Genomic DNA, 22,066 nt, shown 5'->3' on the forward strand with positions numbered 1-22,066 from the left:
AATTTTGTATTTTTCACAGAAACGTAACCTGGAATAATTTAGCTATCCCAGACACCCACTGTTCCAGAGAGCTAGAAGAAGGTTACCAATGTCCACCTGGATTTAAATGCATGGACCTTGAAGATCTGGGACTAAGCAGGCAAGAGCTGGGCTACAGTGGCTTTAATGAGATAGGTCTGTCCTACTGGTAAAATCCATTTCAGTATACATTTTAAAATTTTATACATTTTAATATTTTATTTTAAAAGTGTATGAAATGAGTAGAACAGATAGCTCATGTCTGTTCTGAAAAGGTATCTAGTGAAGTCAGCATTCTGCTGAAGTAGAACACATGCCGGAAAGAGAAGCTGCTATTTGCTTTGGAATTATGAAGTTATTTATTTCTATATTGCCTGGGATTTCCAATTAAATACCATTATTTAAGAAGAATTTACTTTTGATTATCATCAATATGCAAATGCAATAACTAGTTACTGTGTTTTATTTATGATTCACTTTAGAGTATATAATTCATCTTATTTGTCTAATTTTAGTAGGAATTCCTATGCCAAAAAAAAAAAAAAAATCATAAAAACAACACCAAATCCCTCAAAAAATCCAAAACTACCCAAAATTACTTTGATAATTGTCTTGATGCTAAGGAAGAGGGAGAAAGTAACCTCATGTGTGTCTATGACAACCTGGATCCAAACTGCTTAAGCCAGAACATCATCCAACAAAATGACTGAGAGTCAGGCAGAGAGATATCGAATTACTGATGCAATATTTGTTCTGAGAGAAACATTCAGAATTACCTGAAAACTGCAGTCTCTGCAAGCTGGCATGTACTGTGCCTGTCCCCATAGGGAAACAAGTAGAGCACAGAAAAATAGTTCAGGAAAGATGGCAAGGGTATGGGCAGCAGTGGTGAGATTCATATCCAAATGGAAAATATGTAGTTATGCTATCAGAGCATTGCAGTTATCTCACATTTATTTAGCAGACAAAGGTCCAACTTGACCTGCAACTGTGCATTTTCATGAGCACAGCTAGGGAATTCCCTTCAAATGAGAAGGCATGCCTACAGCCGTGCTCATTCTGATGCCTCTTTCTGACTCTGATAAGCTTATTTTTCACTTTTCCTGGCATGAACTCTAGCCAGTAGACTTTCATCCTGGCCACGGCTAAACTTGAATGTAATAAAAAGTTTTGATGACTGTATGACTAAAGTCTAAAAGGATTTTTTGCATGCCGAGATCCTTTGCAGCTGAAGTCACTTCAGTTGGTTTCCAGGCCACAGAATATGCACAACCAGAGAGTTACAAGAATAGTCTCCTGTTATAACAGGCACTCTGTGATGCCAAATTGTTTCTGAATTGAAACTACTATTTCTGTCCTTTTTTCTGATGGGAAAGGAAATTTAAAAAATGATTTTAACCAAGTTCCCTCCTATTTCTCCCAGAAGATACAAGTGTAACAGTTGTACCCAGTACTACTAACTGAATAGCACTTCTGGTATTAGCTGTCTTTTAAACGATAGTTTTCTTCAGTAGATATCAAAGAACAACTTTGTCTGATCTCACAGACAACCTTCAGATTCTTAAGTTTGTGGCACACTGCCATGCCTGGGGAAATATGAGCTGAGTTCAACTTGAGGATAAAAACATCCACATGAAAGTTCTCTGGTTTGAGACAGCTTGGCAGTGGAGCGTGGATTAGGTGCATCGTCAGAAAAATTGTGCCTCAGATAGGTGGAAATCACCCTTCAAAACCTGATGTTCAAAATTAGCTGTGGCATTGAAGACTGTTATTCTAGCTGCCTACCTGGTCACCAAGGAAAAGTAGTTGCAGTGTGTTAAATCAGATTAGGTGAATGAATGATTGGAAGCAGGTATGGAGTGCTTAATAAAGGAAACCATTATGTTTTTAATGATAGAAAAGGTTGACAAAGACATGTGAAATAATCTGTCCAAGGGTGCCTGCAAAGCAGATTTTAAAAACTGCTGAAACTCCAGCCTCCTCAATCACAGTCCTGGCTTTATCGATATGTCATTTTGATTGCTGTATTTGAAAGATCAAAGATTGCTAACAGACATAGGAGAATTCTCTGTTGTACACTGTTTTCATCTAGGTGTTAGTAATCAGAATTTAAGCACTTCTCAGTACTGTAATCAGAAACTGATAATTGAAAGCTGATTACTGAATTTTAAAATACTGGGTAATTCACAGTAGCCACAAAATGTTAAATAACCTTTCTCAAATTAGGAATGTTAAAAACAGAGTAATAACCAGAAAGTTTATCAATATTTTATAAATCTCTGTTTTGTGATGTACCTTTATATGTAGTTAACAGGTAAGTAATAAAGTAGATCTTTTCTGTGTAATTACAGTATTGTATTGTTTATGTTCATTGATGTTTTACTTCTGCATATTAATATGCAGACTGTCCTTTTGGATTCTGAAATGTATCATTACAAAAATCACAGGAGCATAGCACTTTGACAGCTACCATATCATTACTGCCACTTAATCTGTGGTATAGAAGTATTTAATAAAAGGGATCAGGGTGGGGGAGAGGTTTTGTTTTACAGTTCTACTATGGGGTGATCGAACTGTCCCCATCAGATAAAAGTTAATGGAGTTGTTTAAGCTGTGAGGACATGCCAAGCAGATAACGACATAATTGAAAAGTCCTTTAATTTTGACCATACCCTGCTCACAATTCTATTAGCAGTTTTTACTTTAAAGGGCTGGAAATTGAAAAGATAGCAAGGGTTTTGATAGTTGTCAATTTCCAGGTTTTCTGTTTTTAGCTTTGAAGTACTCTGTTCATCCATTATATCTATATTTGTATGCATGCATATATGAATTTTTTAAGGAAGAACATAGTTATAGACCATTGATAAATATGGCTTGAAGTCGTCTTGTCAGAATAATCTAGTCTATCCTCTTTCTGTCTGAAGCAGATTTCACAATCTTTCCAGGCAATCTGTTGCATTGCTTAGTTGTCTGTGCTTTCCTAAAGTATAACCCGAATCTTTCTTTCTCCAATTTAAGATCATAACTTCTTACCTTGTTCAATATGGACATAGACAAAACTTCAAAAAAGCTTTTTAACATCTCTGAAGACCATCATTATGCCTCTAAGGATCTGCAAGGCAACATAGTTCTAAATGTTTCAGTCTTTTGCTGTAAAAATTGTATGTATTTTACATCTCAAATTAGTCTTTTTGGCCTTCTGTAGATTTTCTTCAGTTGATACATCTCTTTGCTGAAGCATGCTACTGGCAGAATATTCTAATAAAGACATTACTTGCTGTGTTTTTAAGCTTCATTATGGTTTCTACATCCCAGTGAGATGTTTTCCATTTTCAAAACAGCATGATGTGGGTGATTCATGTGTTTTTCTGATTTGCTACTGCCTTTGTGTCCTTTTGTAAGAGCTGCCATCACTGTTTTCCAACTTGTATTCATTCACTTGGTGATTTCTTTAAAAAAGGTAAAGATTTTTACTTGTCTCTTTTGAATAGCATGCTTTTTTTTATTTTTTTATTTTTTACTATTTCTTCAGTTTGCCAAGTTCTTCTTGAGTTTTACTTCCTTCCTCCTAAGTACTTTCAGAACCTCTAAGCTTACTTTTTTCTGAAATCTGATGAGTACAATTTATTTTCTATCAACTTGGTAAAAAGTAATCCAGATCCAGAATATGCTCTTATGAAAACTCATTTGATAGTCTTCCATTCTGACAATGTGTAATTAGTAGCAGCATGCATTTACAAATCCTGCTTCCGTTCTGTGTTTGTATAGCAATAATACAATAAGATTTGTGCCATAGGTTCCCTAGTGCCTGCAGAGTGCCAGTGTGTATTAATAGTATAATACTTGATGTTTGTGCCAGTTTCAAACATAGGACACATCAGCGTATATCTGGGGCTAACACTCTGTTTGTCTCCAACATATGTATTTCTAGATCAGATATAGAATGAAATTAAGAGAACCAATCAGCTTTGCCAACTTCATCAGTATAATCTCTCCTGAGAGTAAAGTTATAAAAAGCCAGGGCAGGGTTTTTTTTGTTTGTTTTTTTTGTTTTTGTTTTGTTTGTTCGTTTGTTTTGGCTACTTTTCTCGAAGAATTATGATCAGCACTCACAAAAGTGTATCTTAGAATGGCTTATGAAGCAAGACAACAAATGAAACCCTGAGTGAGGAATACATTATCTAAGCCCTCTGTACCTCAAATCTGTTACTCTTTCAGGTTCTGAGAGAAAGAACAATCTGCTCCCCACAGGTGAAGTGACTTCAGATGTTTACAGTTCCAGTTAATGGAAGGTTACAAAGAGTTATTTTTTGTTTTGTTTTGTTTTGTTTTAGCAAGTGGCTCGGGAACTCAATAGAAACTCAAATGCTCTTTCCAGCAGTTTGACATGCAACTTCTTAAGTAGATGTTGTTCCAATGCAGGAACAACATGCTATCCATCAGGATGCCTGGAAGATTTTCCAAATACTACCCATGGGGCTGAGTGGGTGTAAGAGAAATGAAATGAATGAAAGGCTTGGCTGACTGTGTGGATGTGGGTGGCAAAGCTTCTTACTACTGACTATACCTGTATAGCACTGTCAAGCTCTTCTCTTTTTCAGACTTCTTAGCTGATTTTGATTTAGACTTCTATAAAAAGATTGATATTTGCTTCATATTAGAACAGCCTTCAGCTTTAACTCACACTGAGAGCATCAGGTGCATTCACAGTTGGCCTGTTTCTCATTTTACTCTTTTGTCTGCTTCTCCGAGCAGTGTTCAACTCCACAGTGCATATCTGATAGCATGACAGTACTGTGAAGTGTGTAAATATTTGGGGCTAAATATTGAGAAAAATAACCTTCATTCTGTAAATTAACCCCAATAATTGTATAGCTCATTGGATGTAATTGTATGTTTGCATATTTTCATCTAACATATCTAAAATGCATAAATGTTGAATTAAATAGCAGTATGGGAGACTTGGGGAACTGTAATAATTACTTCTGCCTTCCATGTCACTGTCTGGTGACTGTGTGTCTATCTCTAGACAAAGTGTTTAACGTGGCAGTAATTGCTGTCAGGTCCACGCTAATGTTATTGGTAGGGCTGAATGCCTGGGTGCTGCTGGAAAGGGTGTCATGCAGACAAAAAAGTACAAGACTCCTTTCCACCCCCTCAGAACTTATTGCTGGGTCCTGAGTAGTTTTCCTCCTTACCTGTACTTTCCATATAGTATAAATCTTTTTGCATTCAGGTTTTTGTAACATCTGGGTAGTAATCATTTCATATGTGTCATGGGTGCAATCATCTGTAATCACCTACAGATGTAAACTCGCAGCTACTTTACTGATTTTACTCCTCACGTAATCTTACAGACTTATTTTTTCATTATTTACAATGCTACATATTGCCTAAAATATTCTCCAAAGTAAAGAAAGAGTGAAAGATCCCTGAAAGTTAAAAAAAAATATATTCTACAAGTTAAGGGAAAGAATTTCTATGCCGTGAAAAATCATTCCAGAAGAAGAAACAGGGGATCTTATTCTATGCTATATTGCCAATCTATTGCTTGCTGGGGTGAGTACTCTATTAAGTGATAATAATTACATCTGGTACGTGTCAAAAGTGTTTGCTAAAGACTACCACATTAATGTCAATTTTGTGTGTAGGAGATAAAAACACAGATGTTATATCTCAAAGAGAATGAAATTCAAATGCTAAGGACTGCTTCAAATTGCATGTTAAACAACAACAAAAAAAGTCTATTAAACATCTCTCACCTTATAGGAACAATGAACATTGTTCAGTGTCACGAGACAGCAAAATCATCTAATTTCATGGGCTATAGAACAGCAACAGAGCTTGAGGTCTCAGATATTTCACATTCATATTATAAGGACTTGTCCCTTATGATATGTGACCCGGAATTTAAATATTCATGGCATGTCTACAGTTGAGAGCCTTCTTTTAAACTGGTAATTAGGAAAAAAGTTTTTATATGTCATTGTGAAAAATGTCTGCCATGAGTAGCATAAAAGTTAGCCTAATTTAATGTTTGTTAATGGAAGCATCACTGTGGGGCCAAAGTCAACTTCTATTCACTTATAGCTATTGTTTTAATACAAGATTTGTGAAATGATCAAAATAGTCTATTTGTTTAGCCATAAATTGAATTTTTAAATGCCAAACATTGGAGTTAGACTGGTTCTTATAGGGGTCCTTTAAACACGGGAAAAAAACCTGAGACTGTGCAACCAGTTTGAATTGAAAAGGCACTGCTCTTAGGAGTGTGATGCCACAAGGTCCACTCTTCAGAAGGAAGGAGAAGACAGGAAAGTAGAAGTGACATGATATTTTCCTCTTGGTAGCACTGTCAGCAACTGCTTGATCTTTCTGAGTCCCTAGTGGGACCTAGAGGAAAAAGCTGAGTTGACTCTTGCCCCAGACAAGAGCTTTGAGCATTTCAGCTCCATGAGGAATGGTAAGATTCAGATTGATGACCAGAATAAAAATATGTTTAGGTTGTTTTTTTCAAAGTAGAAAACACTGATAGACAAAAGGATTACAGGGTTGTTTTCAGCCTCCTAAGGTGCTGCCCTCCTCACTGCCCTTTCACACAAAAGACTCCACTGAACAAAGCCAGTGTGGTTTTACACTAGCACACAGGGCTGGTAATGTATGGATAAGCATCACATCAAAGACTAAATCTCTTGGCTCTTAGTCTGTTGCTATCTGGGATAGGAAGCAACTAATGGATGTAATACAGTCAGGGTCTCCATTTAATTGTACTGGAGAGGGAGATGAGTTCTTATGAAAACTGTTGACTCAGTAATTATTTCATCAAAGCTTGGGGTCAGACTCCTTTCTTCTGTAGAAGATATGTATGTTCGATATTATGTCTTAATACTCCATTTATCTTAGCAAGTGTATCACAATATTAAATACTTTGTTAAAAAGATCTAACACCATTCTATTTATACAGCTCTTTTTGTCTTTTTTGTCAAATGCTTGCATGTAAAATGCCTAATATGGAGGCCTTCATCCATGACAGTGGCCAGTGTGGTTGTTATGCAGCTATGCGACAAGTGATGAAAATGCTAATGTGTGAAGTTGCCAGAACGTAATCAGGGAAGCCATTCAGAGTGCCTAGCAATGAAATTTGGATTTTCTAAATGTGAACCAAAATTACTTAAACTGTACTCCAATAGTCTGCTGATTGAGAAACCTGTGAAAATAATTGTTTTAAATATGGCAGTAGGCTTTTGTTTTTCACTGGAATTTCTATCTAAGCCTTGCGGATGGAGAGTAATAAGGCCTTGATTCCAGTCGAGGCACTGTTGTGGGTACAACACTATTTGCTCAGGGAATTTCACTTAATTTGTTCTACTGTCAGTTACATGAACTTTCAATCAATGACTCTGGTGTTGAGAAAAAAAGAAGACAACTAGGTAAAGAAACAGGGAAAACACCTTCACTCCTTTGCTTATCTCAATTTCAGTCTGCACAGCTCTCCTCCACATGTCCTAGTCCCCACTCCCTACTTTTGCTGCATGCAGAGCGAGGCTAGGCACAGAACCTGGGTTAGGTGCATAGTGGCTTCTTTCTTGCTTTTCCCTGTTTCATACTCTTCCTCTGTTGCTTCCTCCTTGTTCACAGCCTCTGCTTCAGCGTGGGTTTAGCCATGGGCCACAGTTCCTTCAGGAGTGGCTATTTTCTTGTGTGTCCCCTGCTGCCTTCCTAAACCCTAAATAAACTTATGCAGGCTAACTTTGCCTTTGGAGAGGAAGATTCAGAAGGTGATGCAGCATTCTTGTGAGTCTGGAGTACTAAGGAAAATGGTTCATTTGCCCCATATACTCGAGGTGAGAACAGTTTAGGATAGTTGTTTATTTCTCCTCTAGCGAAATAGTTCTAGTTACAAAGGATGTGAGCACTGTGGGTAGTGAGCCATGGCTATGCAAATGTTGTACCTTAGGTTGTACCTTAGATATAACAAACAAGGTGAAAGGGGATAAACTATTGAATCACTTTGTAGGCTTAAAGCACAATGCTGTTTTCACTGCTTTCAGCTTTCTAAGGACTGGCTTTCTAAGGTCATGCTTAATTTCCCATTAGAAATTGCTTAATGACAGAAGGCCTTCTTTTTTTTCTTTGGAGTTTTTTGTTTAGCAGGAAAAATACTGATGAAATGTGGAAGTTAAATATAGACAAATTTAATTTCTCTTTTGCAGGGTACAGGATACAGGATAGTATCTTCTAGATCAAATTTAACTCTCGCAGAAATACAGTATGTCAAATCCAAACATTTAAGGGAATCTTCTAACGGCCTAAAGCTATTAAGGTATCTTGATAGTCATAGCTATGCAGCTTTAAGCTTAATAGCTTGAAGCCATTAAGGTATCTTGATATTTTCTTGCTGTGTTTTTCTGAGATTTTTTAAATTTCTTTATTCTGTTTGCCACGTTATTACAATTTTGATGCCTTGTTTATGTACTGCTTCACTTCTTCCTCTCCTCAAGAAAACTGGTTTCTGAATACCTTATCTTCCAAAGGCAATTAATATTGTCTTACAAATTGAATGATTAAGACAGTTTCAAACATTTTGATCCATTCTTCCTCTACTACAAGTATGCTCAGTAGTGTTGTTAGTAACTTAACATTAAAATAGATAATAAGAATGTCATAACTTAGAACTGACAAAGGTGAAAAATTTGTCAGTGCATTGTGCAGAAAATTCATTTTGATTTTACAGAATTACTCAGACTTTCCTTAAAAGCTAAATCATATGTCTTTATTCTCAGATCACTGCACCAAGAGAAGGATGTTGTTTAGGAGCAGAAACAGAAAAGAAGGTTAGGCAAATTTCTTTTAGTAAAATGTGCTTACACAGTTCAATATTTTCAGTCTTGGCAGTGTCCATGAAGCATAAATTTCATACATACCACAGTAAAGCATAGTGTGATAAACAGCACCTTTCAGATGACAGCGATAAGCTTTTCCCTTACACGTTCTCTACGTTCTGCATAGTGAACTTTATATCTTGATCCTATTTTTTCCCATTCTGAGTGAGACATATTAGAAAAACCTTATTATTGAACAAAAAAAATTAGCCACATAATTTTCCAATAAGGTCACCAGTTCTGTAGTTTCCATGGCTGTTTTTTTTTAGTAGTATTGTAGTGGTCTTCTACTGTTTACCATGCTCTGGCAAGGATATCACGTGTTATGCTTATCACTTGTCTCTCTTAAATGAATGATCACATTTTACTGCTTTGCCTATACTTCAGCCCAGCTCCTGAAGAAAGTCTCTTGGCTGAATCACAATGCTGTCAGAACATTTGTGTTTCTGCCTTAAGTGGCCTCCAAGATGCTCATGCTGTGTTGTTGCCTCTAAAGTTATTTCTTGTTCTGGAAAGAGCTGTATCCTCGTTATATGTGTTTCCTCCATTTAAATTTAAGTGTATTTGATGATTTGTAATCCTCATAATCAAAACACCAATTTTTATGCCATTTTGCATGATAGCTGGCCAGCAAACTAGTTTTAGAAATACTTGTATCCTCTATATGAAGGATATATATCCTCTTCTGACTAAACACGGAGTAATTGGCCCTTGCTTATTGACTTCCTTTGGTCATAAATAACTTGGTTATCCTTTGTAAATGACTTGCTCCTGCAGTCTGACAGGACTGACATGGATTTTATACCTTCTCTGAACTACACATGTAGGAGAATTTTTCTGTACGTGATTGGATATTAGGTTGGATATTAGGAAAAAATTCCTAACATTGAATGTCATATGTTGGAGTAGGCTACCCAGGGAAGTAGTGGAGTCATCATCCATGGAGGTTTTTAAGAAATGTGTGCATGTCACACAAAGGGTCATGGTTTAGTGAACATAGTGGTGATGGATTGACAGTTGGACTAGATGATCTTAGTGGTCTTTTCCAATCTCTGACGATTCTTTGATGATGATTCTATAATACTTTGAAAATACAGGTTTTTTGTTATTTAAAAGTATTGCACTAAGGTTCATGAAAAGCAGACAAATGCATTTGGTTCATTCGTCTTGGTAGAGATTAGATGTTGCGGTTACCCAAGTCTGTGGGGAATGATAGTGGTTTTAGAGTCATGATTATCTCTGATTATCAAAAATTCTGGGACACATGGCAAAATTATAATTAATGTGGAAAGACTGAAAAGACCTTTCAAACATGAGGTCCTGATGAACCTTCCACTGAAGAGGAGTAGTTTGCAAGAAATCTTCAACTTATTACAATTTCATAATTTGATTTGACAATTCTATCTTAAACAGATGGTGTCATTATAAAATGGTGGTTCTCTAGTGTAGGTCTGTGATAGTGAGGTTTCATGATTGTGAAGAAAACAGGTCATTGCTTTACTTGCAAGGAACACAGCACCAAAATGATCAGACTACCAGGGAGCATGTTTCTTCCAAATTTTCAGTCCCTTCCAGCCTCTGAAATGTTTTATATGTGATGTAGAATCATGGAATGGCCTTGGTTGAAAAGGACCGTAATGATCATCTAGTTTCAACCTCCTGCTATGTGCAGAGTTGCCAAAAAAGCTGTGTCTTCATACAGTACAACTAAATAAGAGGCCTAGATTTGGAATTTAAAAAAAAAAAGTGACAAACTCCAAATAACTGCTTTAGACATTCAGTGCTTCTGCGTACTTGCCATTTTCCTCAGTGACACCATTTCACTTGCCTCATTAATTGAGATCTTTTTTATTATTATTAATGGTTTATAGGCACAGAGCTAATAGCAAATGTAGCATCCACTGAATTAGTTCTGTTACACTAACAAATGATTTGTAGAAGTTGTAGAGTTTGGGGAAATTAAGAGTAGTTTGAGCAGTCCTCAAGAATTTTAATTTATTGCTGTGCTAATCCTGAAGTAATTGAGTCTTGCAGAAAACCGAGCAGTCAGGTGAAACTAATGTGAATAGATTAGTACAGTTGTCTTGTACTGACAGCTGAAGAAAACTTTATTGCTGCTAAGCAAATTTGCTGGAACACACTTCCCCTGGCATTCCAGGATATATGAGGTGTTAGTTTGAACAGCCGAATAGTTAGCTCCATAACGAAGTAAAACAACTTTCTGGAAAGTTTTACTTTTTCTTCTGCTCTCAATTTTGTTTGTAATCATGGATCTTTGGATCTTCAGTGGTGTCTATCCTATTCTTATATATAAAGTTATAAATTTATAAAGTTATTTTAAAGTTTATGAAGTTAAATTTATAAATTTATAAAGTTATAAATATATTGCTCATGTCAGGATAGTATTCCGCACAGCAGGTAGTGACCTGCCTGACATAAATGCTGTGTGCCTCATCCATTCTTTTTCTTTCTCTTCTGTGCCTGGGAAGAAGGAGAGAATGGTCTGCACAATGAACCAATATATTTTGGTTAGATTTCATTTTGAAAGTAAATAGTTTGATGTTTTCCTTGTTATATACTTTCTGATAAGTATTTATATGATACGGTTGGCAATGTTGAAAAAGCATACTTTCTGATGTTAAGTTGAAGGCCATAAATTTCACTAATCATAAGCTGAAGGAATGGAAAAGTGACAGAAATATTGTCATATGAGGATTTAAGAAAATGAAATTTGAGCTATGTCAAAGGCAAGCTTTAATTGCATCTTGTTTTTGTGTTTTTCTTTTTACCACTGTAAGTTGTATCCCCTCAGACATATCAATCTCTGATTGACATAGAATTCAATGCACTGTTTCTTAACTTAAGAAATGTAGTCTTAAATTCTGCATGTGTAACTTTATTCCAGTGATTACAAGGAGATCAAAAGCATAATAATGAAAACTCTTACTGTTTATTAGAACTCACTTGCACTGGCACTAGCATTGGCTTCTTAATGGGCTAGATTATCTCTCCTCCTCCTCCTCCACTGCCTAGTGTCTCAAGAGGTCTTACTTGCTCCAACACACATTATTAAGGACTTGTGGAGTGGAGGTTGCTGTAAAATGCAGTGCTGAAGACAATGTAATTTGTGTTGTAGGAGCAGAAAGAGCTCCTAGCAAGACTTCACACTGTGTTCTCAAGAATGTTCTGAGTTAAATGCCCTCTTAAGTACTGTCTCCACAGATGACCACTTCATTCTTGCATTCTGTGGCCTTGCTTCAGCACAGCAAAGTGTGGTTTTGAGATGATGTGCACTCTGTGAAGGCAGAGGAGGAAATTTGCTTTTGTACTGTTCATTTACAATTCCTGTGGGAAGCATAAGTTAAACGCTCAGGTCTATTATCTATGATACGTTTCTTGTTCCTCTAATGCAGAACACTAGCCCAAGGGTCCGATAACTTTGAGAAGCTAAATAAAACAACCAAGGGACACGTGCTAAGAATGTCATGGTCATAGGAAAATAAATACACGTTTAAGACCACCTCCTTAATAAAAATTTACTAACAAAATAAATAGAAATATCTGCTTTGAGTAAACTAACGACTCTGCCCACCACCGCGCATAAGAATTTAAATAAGGCTTGTGTCAAAGAAAATGTTTCTGTATGGACAGCTACTCACCACTCACAGCCTTACAAGGAGCAATCTGGAGGAACGGAAAGTAGAATTGGATGACAGTAGTGTGCATTGCCCTTAAACAAAAGACGTGACTGATTTCAGCCAGACTACAGAGAAGGAAGCTCTCAGCCAATAGGCAAAGCATGAAGATAGGCAATTAGAAATCTGTCATTCCATACAAAGAAAATTAGATCCTATCAGCTTAATTATCAGTCCGTGCAATTAAGACAATATAGCTCTGCATAATGAAAGCTGCAGTTTTGGGATAATAGAGGTAATTGTTTTCTCAGTGGAAGATTTTCACTTTCAGAGAAGAGCTTCAGTATGTGACCATTTTACAGGCTTTGACCTTCAGTATTTGCATAATGCATGAGATGCATTGTTTTACCTTGCCCCCTGAGATTTAATTATTTTATACTAAACAGCATTTTTGTAAAACAGTTTGAAATGAGCAAAAATACACTACAAATAGAATCTGTGATAATCATGCAACAGGCCCTTCTGCTATTGTAATTAGAATGGCTTACCAAATCATCTTTGATTTAAGATTTGATAGTGCAGGGCCAGATTGTAGCTTGGTTTTCCTACTTCTGCTGAGCAATACGGGGGAATAATGTAATTCCAGAAAATCTGGGTCACAGATGGTCACTCTAGAGGGGGTACGACACATAGCAGAAGCTTAGGTGTGACTCCAGCACATCAGCTCATCAGTGCTGACTGACTTCACACTGCTGCCACTCTGAAGTGCCCCGTGGCACATCATGATGGCCTACTCCTTTTGCAGTAAATGGTGTATTCTCAGTTTTATACTCTGTAATTCACATATTTAAATGGTATCTTTTCCCTACTGTTGGTTGGTACTTTCAATAGTTGCTTTATCATATTCTAGATACAGACAGAGTCTGTGTCATTACAAGTTGACATGAAAAACTTATTTCACAATATCTGTTGTGCAGTAGCAGAAATGCTAAGTCATGGCTTGAGTCAGTGATTGAGCACTTGATGGGAAGGCAGGGCCAACCCAGGGAAGTTCATGTGCATGCAATGCACCTGAGTGACTGGATCCTGGCTCCCCCCCCTCCCAGACCTCATTTAAGTGTTGCCAGGGAAGGTGAGGGTAGCTTGCTGGAGATTCCTGCCTACCTGAGACCTTCCAAGGATAAGCAGACTTTTTTGCTTTTCTTCTGTGTCTGCAGCTGCTGTATTTGGGCATATCTTCACTTGCTGCAGTCTGATTTTGCTACCCTGCTATCGTTGCTGTCCTTTTCCATTGCAATATAGTGTTACATATGCGCTGTATTTAGAAAATACCTTGGTTACAGGGTAAAAGAGTAGTAGAATATTTTATGTTCTCCGTGAACTACTGAAATACTTCTTCAAATAGTATTAAGACTGCTTAATTCCAGTTTCTGCTATTTTCATAGGAACTGAAAAGAGTACAAATAAATAGGAAGATAAATGAATTCAAAGAATAAAATCAGTATCTAAGGACATTAGGTAGTTTATATATTCTTTTCATCAATCTGAAATTCTAGTGATCAAATGGGAAACTAGATTTTGCAGTGTCTAAAAATAAATCTATAGCACATCTAATAAATAATAGCCATTTCTGTATTTTTTTCTGTGTGTAGAACACACTTCTGGGAAATAGATCTTTATTTCTTTGCCACAAGGACATTTTTCTTCTATGAATTATTTCAATATGCAAATCATTGCTATCTTTCCTAAGATCTATAGATATATTTTCAGTAGGCAGACTCTTTAATGAAACAAGCAGCTTTGGAAGTTCTCCCTAATGCTCAGCAGAACTGAAGACCTTTTGACACCTCCTGTTCTATCTCTGAAAGCGGGACTGATCATCTTGGGAAGTGTTGGGGTAACTCCACTTATGCGCTGCAGTCAGCATTTTCCACTGTCATCCAAACACTCCCATGGAAGATTTTCTTCTACTTTTCCAGCGGAATCAGAATACTGCTGCGTTGAAGTACAGAGGATTTCCATAATGAGCATTACTTTGCCTCATTTCAGTAAAAGATACAGACCATAGTTGATGCCTCCTAAGAATACTTAATTAGTGTGAGCCTTCCATTCAAGATGTTTAGTTCACTTCTGAAAAGGAGAAAAACATACAACAGCGTGACGTTTTTCTCTTCACTGTGAAGAAGTTTGCAGTAGCTACGCTCCCAATTTTGGCACTAAACTTAAACAACTGTGATAAGATCAGATTAATTTGAGACCCTGCTTCCAGCTAATTTATACACTTCTATAATTAATGGAAAAATTAAAATTATTTATTGCAGAGGTTTCAAAAGAGCTGAAAACAATTAGCCAAATTTCCTATCAGGAGGTCCTGTTAGTCACCAATGTGATAGGTTGCACAGATGCTGTTTTAATGTGTACAAGAGAAAAAACTTCAGTAATCTGTTGTATTTGTAAGGAGCCGAGTATGTAATGCTGATTCATCTTGACAGAAGTTACCCAAGGGCTGACAAATTTAAATAAAATAAATTAGTCACAACAGGACTTCTGTGTGTCTCTGCTGATAAACTGTGGTATTCTTTTTTCTTGTTTAATTACCTGCCTATGACAGGTTTTGCATGTTTTTTCAGTAGTGGTATGTGTAGTACTTGCATATCTTTCTGTATTAGCTAACTTAACTGTACTCTGCATACAAATACGTTCTTTATATTTGCTTTTCTTCTGCCATTTCCCTATTTTAGGCATTTCACTTGCAATTCTCAGGTTAAGTGACACTTAATTAAATATGTATTACATCTCTCAAGCAAAAAAAACAGCTGTATTACCGTCTAATCCTTCTCTCTCTCTCTCTCTCTCAAAAAAAACAAACAAACAAACAAAAAAAAAAACCTCCAACTGGGTTTTCTTTTTCCTATTTTCCTAGTTTGTATTTTGTATAGAATTGTAATTCTTCCATTACATGGATATTTTCATTTTTCTTCTCAATATCTTATGTAGAACAATGGACCAATGGTGGTGATTTGCAGATCGGTAGTGACAGTAGATGGAAATTGCTTACTATTGAAGTCATTGAATAAGTCAGCCTTCAACTACCCACTATGCCATAGATGTGGATATATATCTCACTGACAAGCATCTCAATCCTAATCAAAATAGACTTGTTAGTTGCTTTACACCTATGTACTTTCTTTTCTCAAATGTTTTGCCAAATTTTTCAGATATTATGTTTAATCTTACTATACCAGACTTGCTAGTCTCCATCATCTTGTCCACCTCCTGATGCTTTTTGATTTTATTTGTTCCTTAGAAGTCTACAAAATCTATACCACACATAGTTTCATGGATATGTAGACTCTTGGTATCTTTGAGAGCTATGACTTGATTATTTTTTTCTAAATTTCTGATTAGTTCCTTCTTGTCATCAAGCAGTCCTTCATTTCAGTTAAATATTAGTATCAGCAATAGATCTGACTTGCTATGCTTATAGCAGTTTCACAAGTAAAGTGCTCAGTGATTTAGGACTGCTGTAGTGATATTCTTGACCAAAGTGAGAGGATATAGAAACTTTTAAAATAAGTTCATGTACTGTGTAAAGATGTAGAATTGCAGCTGTCTCCATAGTGACCTCAGGTACTGAGGGGGAGGTGCAAGTTAGGAAGAGTTTTCTCTGAAGGATTCAATGCAGTTCAGATTAGACAGGTATTTTGTAACAAAACTGTATCTGTACCAACCAGTGACCTTCTCCCACTGTTCTGTATTACCAACCCCATTGCTGAGAACTCCTGGAACAGAGCACAGCTTTAATCCTTCCTGCACAATCTCATTAGATGCGTTCTTAGAAATTTCTCGTATCAGGAAGTCAATGAAAATGAATTAATCAATGTTTTTGTATCGTTATTTGATAGTTAAGGCTCAATCTCTTGTTAATTTTTTAAAAAAATAACAGTTCAACTGTTGGACTTGGAGAATTTTTGTTTGCATATATATCATGATTACTGACATTAGAAACATTTTTTGTGATGATATAACACAACTGAAATGATGCTCTTGTCCACTCCTGCTTGAGACCATCAGGAGCTGTGCCATATCTGTTGTTTATAACTTTATAAAATCCTTGCTTGGAAAAGTTAGAAGTGGAAGAGGCGAAACAAAACTTTTTCAAGCCTTAAGGATGAAAAAATCTCTAAGAACCCTGATGATTAGAAAAGCCTATAATCGACTTACCTCTTCTTCATAGCCCCTTGTTCTGATATTGACATTACTTTTTATCTTTTTTATTATGATCAGAGAGAAGTTCTTATTGATATTTTCCCACTGTATCTTTCATTTTTTTGGCAGTCTGAACTTTGGAGCTTCCTATTGCTAGAGGTTATATTGTTCTTAGATATTTCACTACATGCTTTTGTGATGTGTAGCACTACTCAGCCATATCATATGATGTGCGAACTGTGGAATTGAGACAGAGGCAAGATTTGCAGTAATAAAAACCATCTGTTTATTGTTGATTGTCCACAAACAACATGATACATATTGGCTCATGTTCATACTGCTCATGCCTACTTCCTTCTAGAGAGAATGGCTGTGTGTCCATATGTACAATGAAGTTTTAATCTCCACCAGAGCTCATGAATTACATTTATGGACCAAAGATGTAACCCAAAAATTCCGTGGGATTTTTCAATGTAAAGTTTCTTTGAGCATTCTGTTGCCTTCCTGGAGACACAGCCTACTAGGTTTATGGTTTCATAATCCTCTGCTGAAGTTATATATTGCACGGGAACATGTCAGCCTGTGGAAGATATTAAAGTGTTGAGCCTATTTGGAATAATAATTGAAGATATGTATAGTCTGGGGGGGAACTGTACATGGTAGAGGCACATTCATGGAAGCATAACATCAGGGGATGGAAGATATAAGTGCACTCAGAAGCACTGGTTTGCAAGAGACTGGGAATGTGGTTTGGCTTGTGTTAAGACTCATAGTACAGATTGCTCAAGATGAACAGGGTACGTGAAGTCTCACTGTCAGAGTCACACAGGCATGTGATTCTGAATATATTACCAGCTTAGTACCTTTGGGCCAACCTTATGTGAGTGATAAGAAAACAGAAAATACCTGCCGTGGCACAAGTTAGGATGCAGACAGACTAGACTGTACTTGGTGCTGTGTGCCACCTTTCATACAAAGCAAAACCATCAAAAACCTGTGGTTTTTTTGTTTTGTTTTGTTTTGTTTTGTTTTTTTTAAATGGCAGTACTTTGTGTCACATGACAGTGAGGCTTTTACCATAGTATTCATAGCAAGATAAATTAACAAGAGTAAACATCATTTGCTATGGCTAGATGATATTTTTTTTATTTGCAGTATTAGTTTACATCCCTGCATTCTATCTTGTGTAATCAAAAATATGGTGACACTTAACGCTTCATTTCTGCCAGATGATTCACTGTTAGAAATGGGATTCACGAGTCTGTTTTCAGCAGAAGTTAGATCTACAACCCATGACTCATGAGTGCTTCCTTAGAAAAGAAAATAAGGGATTCTTATGGAAGAATACGATTTAGCCAGTTCAGAAACATCCAGATGAAACTGTAATGCAAGCTACTTTTTTCACTTTGAGCTCTGTTTTTCTTTGTAGAGTCTATTTGCAACATTGGAAAAACCCAAGTGCATGATGGGCTGTGTTAAAAACTAATAATTATGGTCAGACAACTCATTTTAAAATCAAGATAGGCTTTTATTACATTACTATTTTTGTTCTGCATTCTAAAGCAAAGTTGTGTTCTGTTGGCTGTCCAACAAAAATATTGTGAAAATTACTTTATTAAAGAATTAATGTGCTTATTAACTGTTCGTCTTGCTCAACATAGAACTTTTGAAGAAAGGGAAATAGAGATACAAATTAGCACAACAGTTTTGTGTAACTATATGTGACTGCAATAAGTGGCAATTTTTGTTTCTTTGTAGGAGTCTTAGGTGTTTACAACCACAATTTAGGGAATGAAAAAATAACATTGCTACAATTTACCACTTCAAATTTTGATTCTTTACTTGTTATTGCTGCATGTTACTTTTCTTATAGTATGCTAAGGAGACCTAATGTAGAAAAAGACTTCGTTTGACCAGGCCTAAACAAACAGATTTTTTTATGCATGGTGATGTCGTTTCATAATTACAAAGGATGAGATTCTGCACTGATTTTACATGACTATGAAAAACCTAAGAGAATTCCACTCTTCTTCTATCCCATCTTTAATTTCCACTGGCTTATTTGTTTGTTTGTGACAGATCAGTAGAAGATGGCCTTGCAAAGCTTCCTCTGCTCTTTGCTTAGCAAATAATGTCATGTTAAGCAAGAAAGCCATCAGGTTGCCAGGCTGAATAATTAGCACTGTCAGTACCATAGAAAGAAGCTGGTTAACTGTTTGAAGTTAGTAGTTAGAATATTTAAGAAAATAAATAAATAAATAAATTGGATGTGTTTAATCAGTGAAATTCTTGAAACTTGAATTCACCACAAATGCAGGTTTCATCACATACCTCTTCCACATACTACTATTATTTCACTTTCTCCTGTGGTTTGATACTTACATTTTCTTAAACTTCTATTTTCTTCTCTCTCTCTTTACTTTATCAAGGACTTATTATTAGGACTCTTGTCCCTATTTGATTATTAAACCTTCACTTCATAGTACAGATAGGAATTTCCAATATTATCAGATAACTGAGGGTACATGTTTTTACATGTACACGCTTTTGAATTTTGCTGTTAATATTGAGTATGAGACCTCTCTAGAAGCAAATCAGATCATTTAAATGGTTTTATAAAAGAACAGAGGAGTTGCAGGTGAAGGTGCCTCAATCCCAGATGTTCATTGTGACACCGTTTTTACGTTGAATTAAAAAATAAGCAAAAAAATGAAGAAAATTAGTTGAGATCTACTTGAAGGTCCAGCTCATTACCTGGCCACTCCAAGACTACATGATTACGTAAAGATCCTCTTCTCATCTGACAGTTTTCTCTATTTGCTACAGTGCTACGAGTTTTTTCCTTCTATTTTGATTATTTCTGATCGGAGTGTGTTATTCCTGCTAAAAGCTTAACTGGTACTTTCACAGGTTTCTTGGGAAAGTTAGAGGAAAGTGTTTTATTGCCAGAGCGCAACAGATCTGCCTCATGGACAGTTTCAAAAGCACCTTTTTTTTTTTTTTTTTTTTTTTTTTTTTTTTTTTTTTTTTTTTTAAGATTTTCTGTTGCATTCATCTTCATTTAGGAAGCCCATCTCCCAGATGCTGCAAAATAAATGGATCTGGAAACAGTGGTTATTTCTTCTCTGACTGCATCTTACAATCTCTAGCTTTACTTTTAATGTATCAGGTGACTTCATAAGTTATTTGAAAACAGCGTATTGACCAATCTACTATTTTCCCAATGTCTTTTGTGCTTTTCAGAGAATTCAGGGGTAAAATTGAAGAATGATAGATCTAACTTCTCTACTAAAAGAAATACTAAAATTCCTTCTGGCTTCAAGCACTGGTACTCTGGCCAGCACTGAAAATTTAGAACTTATGTCCTTCAACATCTCAAAGAATCAAACTGGTTTTTGCTATCATAACATCAACTCACATACCTGAATTTGGGCAGTGTGATTTTAAAGTTGCAGAACTTTCAAATTAGGATTCCTGTTCTGGGAAATAAGGATAGATAATATAGCAGCATTAAACTCTATCCAAACTGTGGTAAGCTGGTAGACAAGTTACCAAGGATAACAAGCTGTGTTGATTATAAATTCTAATAATAACTGTCCTCATGTATGCTTTTATTCTGAAGTAAATGATAATTAGAGGTACCTTAGACTTCAGAGAGGTGATAGGATTAATTTCTGGACATGTTTTTCAGGTAAAAGTAAGTAAAGATGTAGACACTGTGAAGTAAATGACTTGCAGAAAATTGTCCCTGGATTTGAACACATCACTTGTTTGTGCTTCCATATCTAAAAGCTCTGATTTCACCAACTGGAAATTCATTTCACATGAGAAATGAGGTCTGTTTAATTCATCCTTTGATAAAAAGCTACTGGGGGTAGATTTGATCTGTATTTCTAGGGGAACTTTCACAGAGCAGTGCCAAAACTTCTTTTTCTCCAAATACGATCACTTTTTTCAAACCACATTTCCATGCACATGCAATCAAAACCCCACATTTTCCTCTTTAGCAAAAAGCTCTGAAAAAAAAAAAAAAAGGTATTAAGTATCATAGGTCTAAAAGAAATTAAAGCATCTTTGAGTCAAAACATGAAGCTGACACACATGCACATAAAGAATAAACGTTTTTGCAGGGAAGTTTGATGTTGAAAAAGAGAAGCCATATCTGAGAAAAAAGAAAGCATTTTATTTGAATCTAGGAATCAAAGAATCTAGGGAATTTCTGCTGTGGGTGTGCTGAACTATTTCCTGTAGTGCATAATGGTCAGAAGGGATTTCTGCAGAAGGAGATAATATGGAAAACAAAGCTTAAACGGAGTGTGTTAAAACTTTGAATGTTCTCTGTCCCCAAAAATATATGGCAGTTTATACAGCTTTTCTTTCCAAAGGTTTTGATTTTCTTCTCCGAAGAATACTGCCAGCTGCTTAGTCTATTAGTGCCAGACTTCCAAGAATTCATTTGATAACCAGTTATTTGTGGTCATGAAAACTTAAAGTCAGTCAATAACAACAACAACAAAAAGGAATTAAAAAGGAATTGTTACAATAATTGGTTTGTTTTTCAACACAATCCTTTTTTTTTTTTTTTTCTGAAGGAGAGAAAAAAAGTAACCACCTATTTTTGCTGATATACATTTTATTATTAAATAAATTGAGGTTCATTCTCTTTTAACATTCAACTAAATAACAAAAATTGTGAAAAACCTAATCCCTCTTTTAAAGTTACGAATATACAAGTTACAGCCTCATCTTAGACTTTGCTTCTATTTGCTATGTGAGGAAATTCTGAGTCTTTAATTTAATATAGTCATCTCTGAAATGGAATTAACTCTTCATTTATCTCACAGAGGTGCTGTGGGCTTTAGTGAGCTAGCAGCACACTAAATACTTCTTGTCTTCTCCTCCCCCTCCTCAACGTATTAGGCTAGTGAGCAAACTTCTCTCTCTCACTTCAACAAATTCCTTTTCCTCCTGTGCTATAAAATGCTCAGGGAATACTTAACTCGTTAATGACTAAATCAGTCACTGAGTGGCATTTAGGTTTTCTTTTGACAGTCAATAACAGCTCCTTTGTCTCTCTTAAAGATCGTGTCTTTTTAGTTACACTAGTCTCTTAAGATGCATTTAGCACTGCATATTTGCTCCTGTTATTCAGATGCCTGGAGGCTAATGAGATTTCTGATATGTGACTGTTTTATAATGTCTATTCGGCTTTCAAGCTCCTTTGCAAGTTTTAATGTTGTGTTTTATTTTGGTTTTGTTCTGTTTTTTCAAGTCTATTGAGCTAAGTGCTATCTGGCCACTGAGTACTCAGCAGGTTTTGCT

At 36.0% G+C, this 22,066-nt stretch overlaps 1 protein-coding gene across 3 annotated transcripts in view; it reads left to right on the forward strand.

Moving 5' to 3' along the window:
- Nucleotides 1-22,066, forward strand: part of NALCN (sodium leak channel, non-selective) — a 212,504-nt gene that overhangs the window by 46,786 nt on the left and 143,652 nt on the right. For all 3 annotated transcript variants that reach the window (XM_048929331.1, XM_048929321.1, XM_048929339.1), the window contains exon 7: nucleotides 20-174. In XM_048929331.1, coding sequence (XP_048785288.1) covers nucleotides 20-174 — 155 coding nt within the window. The remainder of the gene's footprint in view (nucleotides 1-19; nucleotides 175-22,066) is intronic.

This window comes from Lagopus muta, chromosome 1 (assembly GCF_023343835.1).
Source record: "Lagopus muta isolate bLagMut1 chromosome 1, bLagMut1 primary, whole genome shotgun sequence".
Lineage (NCBI taxonomy): Eukaryota > Metazoa > Chordata > Aves > Galliformes > Phasianidae > Lagopus > Lagopus muta.